Below are 12422 nucleotides of genomic sequence, written 5' to 3'. Positions count from 1 at the left end.
TTGCACTCAGAATCAAAAGAGGAATAAAGAACTAATTGTGTTAATAAACCATTGTATATTAAATGACTTTTGTCAGTGAAAAATGGATATTTTAGACTGGAAATTAGTTGGAACTTAAGTTATCTACTAATGGTATTTTTGGGAAAGTTGCTCAGTTTTAGAGAAGTGAGAATTTTTGTCCATTGCTACTGCTTTGCTATTCAGGCAACTGTGGGATTTTGTTTTTAAAGTATTTGCACAACCCAATAAAATGTAAGAGGGCCCCCTTAAACACATAAAATACGTAAGGTAAATACTGCAATGTGAATTATTTCTAATTGATTGAGGTAACTTTTATCTTTTGATTTAAACATCAAGTTAAAGGAGTGACTTTCTGCATATGAAGGTAAAACATTTAGAGTTTTGAATGGATTTGAATTTTTAGTGCTGGGCAGTTAATTGTATGACACAGATGAAAGGTCTCTGGAATTTATTCATTAAGTGTAACATGTTTTTTTTAGGAAAAAGAGTATGTTAATCATTTAGGACTAAGATCAGGATAGGAATTCAGGCATAAAGTACATAAGATAGAAGAGCAGGGAACAAGCTTTTTAGACTAATAACCACATTTCATTTCTTTTGTTTGGATTCTACCTTGTTTTTCCTGAGTTTTGAGGCATGGGAGCAGACTGGCTCCTGCAGTGGTCGAGTTGACCTAGTGTAGGTCAGTGCGATGCCTGATCTACCCAGTAGGCTTTATAGTCAGGACACAGCCGAAGCTTGTGGTGCACTGGATAATGCCAGTCATGAAAGCTATGGTCCATATATATGGGAAAAATACCAACTACTTTTGAAATTTGGTTTAGTACTTCAAAGGCCACAAAAGATTTACAAATAAAACTTTTATTACTCAAGTAATTATAGGGAGTTATTAACATTTACCAAACTTTTACATTAACAAAATTATATATAATATACCTAGTTAATATGTCTGTCAGTGTTGTTTTAGCACTCTACTTTAAATGTGTTTTAATATTGAGTAACTAGAGAAAATAATCTTGTGGCAAAATCCCCAAATAAATTCAGAATTTTGCTCAAGACATTACGCTACCTCAGTTACTGACCAGTAAAATAAATTGCACAAAAGTTTTAGTCACAAAATTTGTGCAATTCTCAAGTTGTACAGTTACAGATATATATATGTGATCCCATGCATCAGAGACTATGTATACTGTCAGCATGTTTGTTCCATTCAAATGTGGCCTTAAAGATAATAGAAAGTAGTGACTAAAGCTGGCAGCAATGAAACATCGACATTGGTGTTTGACTGTATACTCATAATGATAGCTTTTCATAAGAGAGCAAAGTGGTGCTTCAGAGCAATAGGGTGGAAACCATTGACGTTCATTGTGCTTGAATTTTTTTTTATTTATTTATTTTCTTGGACAGACGTAACATTTTATGGAAGGAGAGTGATTACCCACTGAATAGTAGAAGATTGAAAAATATAAGTTTAAAATGAACCTATACGAAGTTGAAGGAGTAACTTTTAACAAGTTAATAGGAATATAACCTGTAAGCTTTGCCTTAGTCAGCCCTCAGAAGCAAATATTGCAAACATTGAACCTTGTATGCATGGGCCGCATAGATCCCCAAGAATTAGATTGCAGCAGAATATTTTAATGCCAACACCAGTTGGACAGGTAGTTCAGCACTTGTACGTAGAAAGCATTTGAAAAAAAGGTGGGAAAAGAAAGAGAACATGTCAGTCAAAAGAGGGAAGATTATTGGAATTTGGGTAAATGGAACTTGGGAGAGAATTCAAAAGCACGTAATTACAGTGACAAGAAACTCACTGAAGAGCACCTTGAAGATTGCTACTGCTTTCCATAGAGAAAATGCAGTAAAGGATGATCTGTGATTGCCTTACATGAGATAATCACATAAAGAGAATTACTTATCAGTTTCCAGTGAATTTTAGTATGGTGTTTTTTACACACATACAGTATATGTATTTATCATAAATTTAAATTAATACAGTACTATAAATATATTTTTTATTTTTAGGACACTTGCACTTAATTGGATCTGAATTTCCTTTCATATAAGTTCTTTCTCTGATTTACATTTTACCATCTTATTGTGAACAATGGTACAGTACTACAATATTCGTGGACTTAGTGTTGATTATGACTATCAACTTAATCATAAGAATGCATGTTTTCTCATACTGACACAAAATTTACTTCCAATAGCTTAAATGTTAATTTCCAACTGAAAGTTTTCCCTAGTGTCAGCATGGGATATCTTTCAATGTGACAGTACCATTACTAGCTACAGAATATGAATGACAATTAATAAGAATATGCCATCATTGCCTTTAGTGGAATTTGAACTTTTTCATTAGTATCTGTATTCTCTTAATAAGCCATTGAGTAGCTAAAGTTAGAGTTAAATTGTATTAGCTAAGATGGTGTGTCTTTTATTGGCATTTGTATTTTTGTTTAGATCTTGTTTTATAATTGTATTTTCCATATAATGCTTGTTTCTTTATCATGTTTAGGGATGATTGTGTATGGGTGTTTGATGAGTGTGGTTGTGATTATTGTATTTTTAACTTTCATTTATTCCTACAGGAATACAAACCATCACCTTTTATATTGGAATATCTTTCAGTACAAGCTGAAAACTAGTTGAAATTTTGTGACAAGGTAGCTAACTGGGGTGGTTGAGAGATGGGGAAGAGGGTAAGTAGGGGAGTATCCCTCATTCACCTACTGTCGCCTTGACTTTTCTTATGGCCATTGTGAGAGAAGGACATGCTGCTGCACTTTCCATACTGACTGGTTGAAAGCTTGGTGGTGGAGGAGTATTCCTCATTTTTACCTCTTTTTGGTGTTTGTTCATTTTGTATTATTTGTCTCTTTTTTTATACTATGGATAAAAAGCAAGAATTATGTCACTGTGAGTGACATGGTTGCCCATGTGGATGGTTCATGCTGCCATTAGCTACGGGTCTTCATGTGTTTATTGTTTTGGGGAGGACTTGCTCAAGGGCCTCCCCTTGCAAGGAATTTGCATTATGGGACTCGTCTCATTGGATTAGGTTTGAGAAGAGGGGGGAAATACGCTCTTGTTGACACCACTGAACCCATATAGCTCCTTACCCCCCATATTCCATTCTTCTTCACTCTGTAATTGTTTCTTCCTTAATGGGGAATAACACTGTTTAGACCTGAATCTGATCTTGACCTCTCACCCCAGGACATAACTGCTTGTGATAGAGGTGCTCCATGAAGCAGTCTTGTCATCCTTAGATGATTCAGACTTGACGGTGATGCTCCTGGTTCCCTCAGAAAGGTGTTGTCACTGCAGTAGCTCAGGAAGCCATGCTCTTCCTTATTATTGTGGGGAGCCTGTCATTCACTGCTGTCTTGGCCAGCCTGGCTGAAGTAAAGAGGGCTTTAACACTGGAGCCCTCTGGTATGGCCCAGGATGTGTCTTCTGCTGTCCCAGCTTCTGCTTCCTGTGCAAGGAAAGACGATCTTCCTGTAATGGACTCTCTGCTTGTTCCTAGTGCTTTGGCAAATTCTTCTGTTCTGGAAGCAGACAGTCCTGCCAGGCAGTGTTCTGGCCGCAAACAGTCCTGCCAGGCAGGGGAAAGGAAAGGAAAGATGTGCCGGCGGTGCTCTCCTCGCCCATCCTCTTCCTTATCGTTGTTGTCATCAGGCTTGTCTTACTCCCCCCATCCTTGGACTCCAGTCCACCCTGGAAGAAGGGAAAGTCTAAGGCCTCACCCAAGCAGTCCAGGGGATCTCATCCACAAAATCTCCCTGCGGAGTTGCTCAGTCATCAGGTAACCATTCTACCTTTAGCAGAACCGGGGCCGCTGCACTGGGTCACTTAAATTTGGGGCCTGCTCCTGCCTTGTCCCAGCACGAGCGCTAGGGCTCTCACCGGGGAGAGGCTGCAGGGATGGCTGCAATTGAGACAGCACTACAGACCGTACTGGGGGAAACAGTGGTAAATTGGAGGGTGAAGGAGTCCCAAAACTTTGATTATCCATGTTTCCTTTAAGCCTCCCGCTTGTAAGACAGCTTCGGCCAAATCTGTGGGTTTGCCAAGGCCTTCCACACCTGGGTTAACATTGAGACCTGTTCTTTCGAACCCCAGCCTTTTTCATCTAAGGGCAGAGAGTCTTCCCCACCCTTTCAACTACCTTTCTCTGATGGTGCCAAGAAGTGAGGTAGGAGGAGAAGGGAAGTGCTGCCACTGGTACGGGTTTACCCATCTTGCAAATGGGCTGTGTGACAGGAGTAATATCCGTCCTTTGGGTTGGGTACAGGATTCCGTTAATGGATGTTCAACTCCCCTCTCATACACACTGAACATGCGATTCTCCCCTCCAGGGCTGTATGCCTTGTGCCCTAGAAGCAGAGGTGGAAGCAATGAGCCAGAAAGGTGCCATAGAAACCGCAGAGAACCAGTACCAGTGGTTCTACAGTCTCATATTCCTAGTGGGGGCAGCTGGAGGTTGGCAACTTGTTATTGACCTCTCCCCACTGATTGAGTTTGTCCTACAGACTAGGTTCTGGATGGAAACAGTGCAGACTGTGTTGGAATTTATCAGAGAATGCAACTTCATGCTTTCAGTAGATCTGAAGGATGTATACTTTCAAGTACATATTCATTAGAGGTCTTGGAAGTACTGCCATGTTGTGTGCTGCAGGATCATCTATCAATTCAAAATTATATGCTTCAGACTGGCAAAGCCCCCTCAGGTTTTTACCCAGGTATTCCCTTGGTGTTGGCATGGGCTCACTCGGTAGGTATCTGCTTACTGAGATACCTGGATGACTGGTTAGTCCTGGTGTCTCAAGGCGCAACTCCTACAGGACAGAGATCACCTCTTACAATTTTGTCACAGATTGGAGACGGTGACAAACTAGGAGAAGCCATGTTTCCTTTGGTTATAAGGTAACCAGGATCATGGCAATTCTGTGGTGGCTTTGAACTCCAGTAAGTTGTAGGGGACGCCTTAATTCAAAGGAGTAAGTCTCCTATATAAAAGGCAATTGTTTGTATTCATGTAGGAACAATTAATAAATTTTGAAAAAAAGCTGACAGTGAGTGAAGGATACTCTCCCACTCCACCCCCCATCTCCACCTGTTAACCACCTGGTTAAATACCTTGATACCAATTTTTGACCAGTTTCCAGCTAGTGCCAAAAGATGCTCCTATTTAAAAGGCTCTGGTTTTTATCGTAGGAAAAATACAAATTACCATTCAAAATTTTTTATGTTTGTTTTTTATATATAGTATAAGTAGAATTAACTGTATTTACTATTCAAGAAGTTTCTAATTTTTACATTTGTTTTTATGTTATTGGTATTGTGTTTATATATTCATGTACTGTAATGATATTTTTTGGACTTTGTTGACATGCATTTTTTTAGTCATTTAGATAGTATCACAAATAGTTTTACAATGAGTATCACAAATAGTTTTACAATGCTGTGAGTAATCTTCATTGCTGTAGATTTTATGAGAAAGTTTAAATGTTGCTAATGTAATTCATAGTTGTAACAATGTATGTGGGCTTATGTTGTAATGTGTTCATGTGATATACAAATCATCATTCGTAAAGGCCTTTGAGTTGAATTTATGAACAGACCATTCAGAATTTACAGTGTATTATGCAGTAGCATAATAACTGTAAGAATGTTAGTAGGTGAGATCATATTCAAATTTTTGAGATCAAATCCGTTTTCTTACCCACATAAGCACCAGTTTCTCAATTGATCTGTTGAGAGAAATAGCTCCTCTATTGTACAGAACCTAGCCAGCTTTCATTTATATGTAAATGTACTGTTTTATTAATCTATATATTTTGTGCTTGTGTGTGACCATGATATTATTTTGTGCATGGACACACATGATTTCAACATTTAGGGTTGGTAGACAGACTTTCAACTTCATGTTCTTTATAGGGTAACCTCTTTCAGTCCTTTATTTAGGTCAGATCCAACATGTAGAAGCGTGGAGGATGCATGTGTCGTATTTGATTTAGAAAGGTCCCTTTTGTAATCTTTATTGGTAGGATTCTGTATTTGTAAAGAGTACTGATACTGTAAAACTACAAATCTAGATTGCAACAATTTTGAAATTTAATAGTAAGTGCAATGTACAGTTTTGCACTTACAGTAATATACTATGTAAGAAATCAAGAATACACAGTTCAGTACATTCTCTCTCTCTCTCTCTCTCTCTCTCTCTCTCTCTCTCTCTCTCTCTCTCTCTCTCTCTCTCTCTCTCTCTCTCTCTCTCTCTCTCTCTCTCTCTCATCCTGGATATTGGCTTCATGCATTTAACCATGACACATGTTTTTGGCATTTCATTCTTGGCATAAAAACATGCATGGGACCATTCTCTGTTTTCTAGCTTTTCTGGGATATTGAGCCTAGTTTGAAGGCTTATGTACCATCTTCACCTTCTTGGCAGTTGGAGGCCTCATCATAATAAAAGCAAACACAAAATAAGAAAGTGACCCTAGCAGTAACAACAGCTTCCTGTTTGCAACATGCAGATTATCTTTGAAATATAAGGTCAGTGTTACACGAGCAGCAAGAGTAATCAGCATGAGAAACTAATGTGTTGCAGCACATGTATGCCATTTTTCACAACCCCATGAATTACTCAACAAATCAGCATCAAGCATTCAGTATCTACCACACTGAGATAGCCTTGTTGAGTATTGTTTATGGTGCAAAGCCCTCACCAGAGAATCATGATCCTTGCTCAGATTGGAAATCTTCATAGTTATATATTTATAGAGAGATTGTTGTTCACTGATGGGCAAGTACCCTTTATATATTTATAGAGAGATTGTTGTTCACTGATGGGCAAGTACCCTTTGGCCTGCAAAACTCGTTTATGTTGCCAAGCCCCTGCCTGAGAATTTTGATCCTTGCTCAGATTGGAAATCTTCTTCAAAGTCGTACATTCATCGAGAGATTATTGTGCACCAAAGGGCAAGTACCCTTTGATCTGCGAAACTCGTAAATAATCTTAATGCAGATTCTGTCGATGTGTATGGGTGAGATATTACTGTATGCAGTTACAGTATTTGTACATGAACTGAAAGCTTTCCATATGTATTTTTTAATAATTACACTTCATTAAAAAAGTTACTGTGAATAGCCTTGCAGCTTTCAATAAATGAAACACTTTTGATTTTAAAAGTTTCCATAGAGTAGTTGTAATGTATCTAGTTCCAAAAATGTTGTTTCTGACGTGTGATTTTGAGAAATTATGTACCAGGGATTTCCTTTGGAAGTAGTTTGTTTATACTCTATTCATATTTCCTATGAAAAATATATTGTACAGCTTAGAGGAACCACACTGTGATGTAAAAAACATTTCATGGTGCTTAAAAGGAAAATAGCATAAGCCCATATACTGTAGGATTATTTTGGAAGTTGTGTAACTTTTATGCTCTTGTTATAAAAGATTTTAATTTTTTAGAGATGTCAACAATAATATTATGGAACTTCTCATCATGGCGTATGCATGCAAGACGTCATCAGCTCGGAACATTGTAGGAGTGATCCCTTACTTACCCTATTGTAAACAGAGCAAGATGCGAAAGAGAGGGTGCATTGTCTCAAAACTGTTGGCGAAGATGATGTGTAAGTATTTTATAGGAACTGTCTTCTTGCTTGATATTAGAAAATGAAAATCATGGGACCTCACAAAAAATAGAAATTTTGATTATTGTGATTTTGTCATTTGTTTTATGTATTTTTAATTGCCTAATGATATACTGTAAACCTTTTTTGACTTGGAATACAGTATACTGCATTGTTTGAAATAGTCACTTATGGATCAGACATTATTATGGTTAAAAATTTGCAACCCGTACTGGGTGCCAATGCATCTAATCCTTCACAGAAGATGAGAAATATGAAAGGGTCATCTGCTAAAAGGTTTCTTCTTGAATAAAACTTTTCCTCATTACAACTTCACACATAGAAGGTTGCAGTGTTATCCAGGTTTCCCAGAGTGCAGCTTTGTTGAAAATCATGGTTGTTGAAACAAGTGTGGCTAAGTATACTTTCTTCTGTCTACACAGTTCTAGGCCTGGTGCTTACTTAGTGTTAAGGAGATGTGTGGCCTGATATGGCCCCAGAGGAAGTGCTTGATCTGCCCACCTCTGCCATCTATTACTAGTACAGTGCCTGTTGTGATACACAGCCATATACAGCCACTAATGAAGGTCCTGGTCAGTATGTGTCTTCTCCAGGTGCAAGAATACAAAGGCATCTCTATTGTGTGGGTCAAGTGGTAGTGCATCTCCTGTTGGTAATGTGGATTTTCCTTTAGGGACACTACTCAGAGCAGAAAGTTAGTCATTTTCATTAACACAGTTGCTCCTCAGTGTTCATTCCTTTTAGCAGAGGGATTGCAACAGTGATAGAGATTGCCCAAGCTTGTTCAAGTTGGTATCCAGGACCACATTATTGACAATCCCATCGTAACTGAAGTTTACCCTTGTCACAGGAAATCAGAGAAGTCCGTTAGCGCTACAGAGGCTTTGTGTTGCTTATACTATCTCTGTTGTTAATGCAGATGACGTTAGCCATAAATCCTGATGCAGAAATCACTGGTTTGCACAGAACCCCAGCAGTGTTGGCATCCCTTCTATGCTGTTTCTTGGCACAGGACCTGAACCTTGTCCATACAGTATTTCTTTATCAGTTGTTTTTAGTGGCAACAAGACCTCATCCATATCTGCACCTTCTCTTGTGTATGTTCACCACAACTGCTGATTAATTCCTTCAATCAGGTGACCCTGGCTGTGTTATAGTCACAGCCCTCAACCATGTCTGCAGTGTTCATTACCATCAGCCACTGAACCCTTCCCACATCTGCATGTTCTATTGGAATCGTTGTTTGCCTAATTCTCTTAGGCATTCCTGGTCTGGGACTACTGTCATGTCCAACAGTCATGATTGTTGATTCTGTTATCCCTTGTCTGTTTGCTCTGCAGGGTCTCTTGGTTAGGCACACAATCATTGGCACATTGCAGGACAAGCTCAGTCATGCTGCAGACTTGGGCCATTAGTGATGCCTTCCTTGCAGTTGTCTATGTGCTTTCAGCCATCTTCATAATTCATTGAATCCTTATTTGAAGTTAAGGTGTGGAATTGCAGCAATGTTTGTCTAGTCTCTATGTTGTTCCTTTGTTCCAAGGCACCAGAACTGTCATGGTCTTGCATGTCCCACGGTCTGCAAGGTAGTCCGGGCACCTGTATTGTTGCTGAATTTTACCTGATGGCTTCTTTGCCAGTAAGGGCACTACTATTGCTGCTGCACTGGAGCAACAGTCCTGGTAGTGGTCTCAGCTGTGGCTCTAGTCATTTCCTTGGTGAAATTGTACTATATGCTCGTCTATATCCAAGGTCCTAGAACTGGGTCACAGGGTGGAAGACTTTCCAAATGAAGCAGAAGGTAATGTGCAGCCCAGTTCTCAGTATGTAGATCACCAGGTATGCTAAGAGATTTGGATTTTGGGAACTGCTAGTAGAGGAATCATCCAATCGATGGTCAACCCTGGCGACCAACAAGTGATGTCAGGAGAACCATCTGTACCCCAGCTTTTGTACAACCAAAATGCTTATTTGCAAAAAATTCATAATTGCATAAATTATCTAGCCTACAAGACGTCTTAACACGTGGTTTCAAACTTTATGCAGAGTCATAATGAAAGGTTGCTAAAAATGCATAATATGGTAAATATTGTAATATGTTAGTTATAACGATTGCCCCTGTGAGAATCAAGTACTGCATTTTGGTTTGGTGGTTTGGTTAAACTACATAATACTAATATATCGTAGTAATATAATAATTGCTTGAAAACTTTCACGAGCAAATATATCGAGATAAAAAAATTAAACTGAATTATTGCTTGATAAAGTTTCTTCCTTCCTCAGCTGACTTCTTTTTTGAGAAGTATGTGAAAAGGAAAGCAAAGCTGGCGTACAAAGTAAGCAAAGATTAGATTTATTTGCAGTACTAGAACTATTAAGCATGTAATGCATGTAAGGGGGTTAGTGTGTCAAACTCCAGTGATTGACAGTCACTCAGCTTGAAAGGCTCATTATCACTGAGTTTACGGGAAGGTAGGATCGAAATAAGAAATGTACAGAAATTTCCTTTTGTGAAATAAAAACACTGAGACATGTAAGACTGATTACATAATATAATAAATGAATGTCATATACCTAGGGCAACAATGTAAACTTATCAGAGCATCAAATGGCACTTAGGTGAAAACTACATACAAGTCTAACTCTCAGGAATCAGTAAGTTACCAAATTTTAGATTGAAATACCATTAACATTAAAACTGGGAAACCTTTTGCTGGCTAGAGAAAGCAGTGTTTTACTTGTAAAATCAAACAGACACTCTACTCACAGTAGCAGAGTAAGCCATTGAAGACCTTACCAGTCAGAGATAAAGTTCATGCCTAGAAAAGTTAATGATACCAGTGATTCATGATTTTGTTAAACACGAGCAGAATAGAATGAAAAGATGTAGTAAAGCTGGAATGATTGTTAGCTTAACTCTACCTAAATATTGAAATAATTAAATTAGCTAAGACTAGGATTACAGAGGTGGTTGTTAACAAGCTTAGACCCATGAGAAGTGAGGTTTCCACTGGCCTCGTACCCAGGATCAATGAGAGCATATGAATGGCACACCTGTCCAGTCACCAGAAAATCTTAATTGAGGAATAAACTGTACAGTTTGTGAAGACAACATGTAGACAATGTAAATAATGGGTTTGTTGAGAAAGTAAAATTTTGTCTCTGCTTTGGTCAAGTCTAAGTAAGTATTATTTTTTTAATTTGCAGTGTTATTGATACATATTTATAGAAAGTGCATTTTAATATTTTGCAATTGTTATTAAGCTGAGAAACAATTTCATACAGAAGTGATTTGTTTTTGACAGATAAAGCTGGCTTAACACATGTGATAACTATGGATCTTCATCAGAAAGAAATACAAGGTTTTTTTGAGTGTCCAGTTGATAACTTGAGAGCCTCACCATTTTTGCTCCAGTACATCCAGGAATGTGTAAGTAATCAGAAAGATTGAAATGATAATTGGTAACACATAGAAGGGTAATTTACCAACTTATTTTTGGCTCATGTTGACCTTTAGGCTTCCAGTCTAGGCTTAAAAAAAGTTTCCAAATTTTTTAATTAACTCAAATATGTGTTTTACCACCTTTGACATTTTGTCTCCAGGCAAAGGAAAGCTCTAAGAATAGATTAAATCTTGGTTTGTTCTTAAAGGGATACAACACTGTGCCTTTCATATATGGAGTATCCTTTTTCACATGTGCTGGATTGGCCATGTACTAACTAAACCAGAGTGGTACCCAGGTAGAGGGGATGAACTGATCCATTCTCTCTTCCATGACCCATGCCTGTGAACATTCATTGACAAAGCATACAAGCTGGACTGAAATGATTACAGGTAAGGGGCAGTATGAGCCCCTGTTTTACTAAATTAGAGTGTGAGCCCACATCTGCCTTTCTGTAATGTGGGAAGGAAGTGGGAGGAAGGTTGAGCCTGTTATCCATAACAGTGACTGCCGACTGACAGTGTTTTGCCTCAATGGAGGGGACATGCCAATTGACAGAGTTTTTCCTCCTGTGGAGAGGACGGAGTTCTTCGAGATTAGTTCAACATTATTCTGGTATGTAACATGAAGTAGGGATAGAGAAAGCACCTCCCATTCTCCAGGTTGGTGTCAACAAAGTGGCACTGTTGCCTTTTTCCTGCGTGGAGACACTTCACTCCGTCTGCAAAAGTGCTCTCCCCCTACCTGTGAATACTACACCACTCCTAAGCTGTGAGTCTCCATATAAGAAGTGCATAGCATTTGTACCTCCTTTTGAAATAAATGCCAAATTTTCTAAGTAAGTTTTTTTTTTTTTCCTGGATATACAAACTTTAGCCTTTCATATTGGAAGTAACCTACCTCATGTACCCTGCCTTGTGTTTCCCTTCAGTTTTTCAATTGGACTAGAAGGACAGTGGGTAGTGTCAGATGGTTGAAATGGACATCCCTTCTCCCACATCTCCACCTGAGTAACCCCCTTGTTTATTCAGTATCAGCTGGTCCAGGGCATGTGCAGAAGGATACTCTGTATATGAAAGTCTACAGTTTGTATACCTAGGAAAAGTACATATTTTAATTTTAAAATTTGGTATTTCTTTTTGAAATCTGTAACTTATACCATAACCATATACAGACAAAATCGCAAATCTGGTAAATTAATGACATTATACTTGCATATTTTATAGTATTAGGCTGGCCTAGGTTAGCCTAAGCAGGAAGATTGCTTTGATTTTAGTTTTGTGCTAATTG

The 12422-nt window shown here is 38.4% G+C and overlaps 1 protein-coding gene across 3 annotated transcripts in view; it reads left to right on the top strand.

The window, feature by feature from the left end:
• Positions 1 to 12422, top strand: part of LOC136849249 (phosphoribosyl pyrophosphate synthase-associated protein 2) — a 53769-nt gene that overhangs the window by 16734 nt on the left and 24613 nt on the right. For all 3 annotated transcript variants that reach the window (XM_067122517.1, XM_067122518.1, XM_067122519.1), the window contains 2 exons: positions 7505 to 7668; positions 10995 to 11119. In XM_067122517.1, coding sequence (XP_066978618.1) covers positions 7505 to 7668; positions 10995 to 11119 — 289 coding nt within the window. The remainder of the gene's footprint in view (positions 1 to 7504; positions 7669 to 10994; positions 11120 to 12422) is intronic.

The sequence above is a fragment of the Macrobrachium rosenbergii genome, chromosome 20 (genome assembly GCF_040412425.1).
Source record: "Macrobrachium rosenbergii isolate ZJJX-2024 chromosome 20, ASM4041242v1, whole genome shotgun sequence".
Classification (NCBI taxonomy): Eukaryota; Metazoa; Arthropoda; class Malacostraca; order Decapoda; family Palaemonidae; genus Macrobrachium; species Macrobrachium rosenbergii.
Note: the sequence above shows the minus strand (reverse complement) of the source record. Positions and strands in the feature narration are given on the sequence as shown.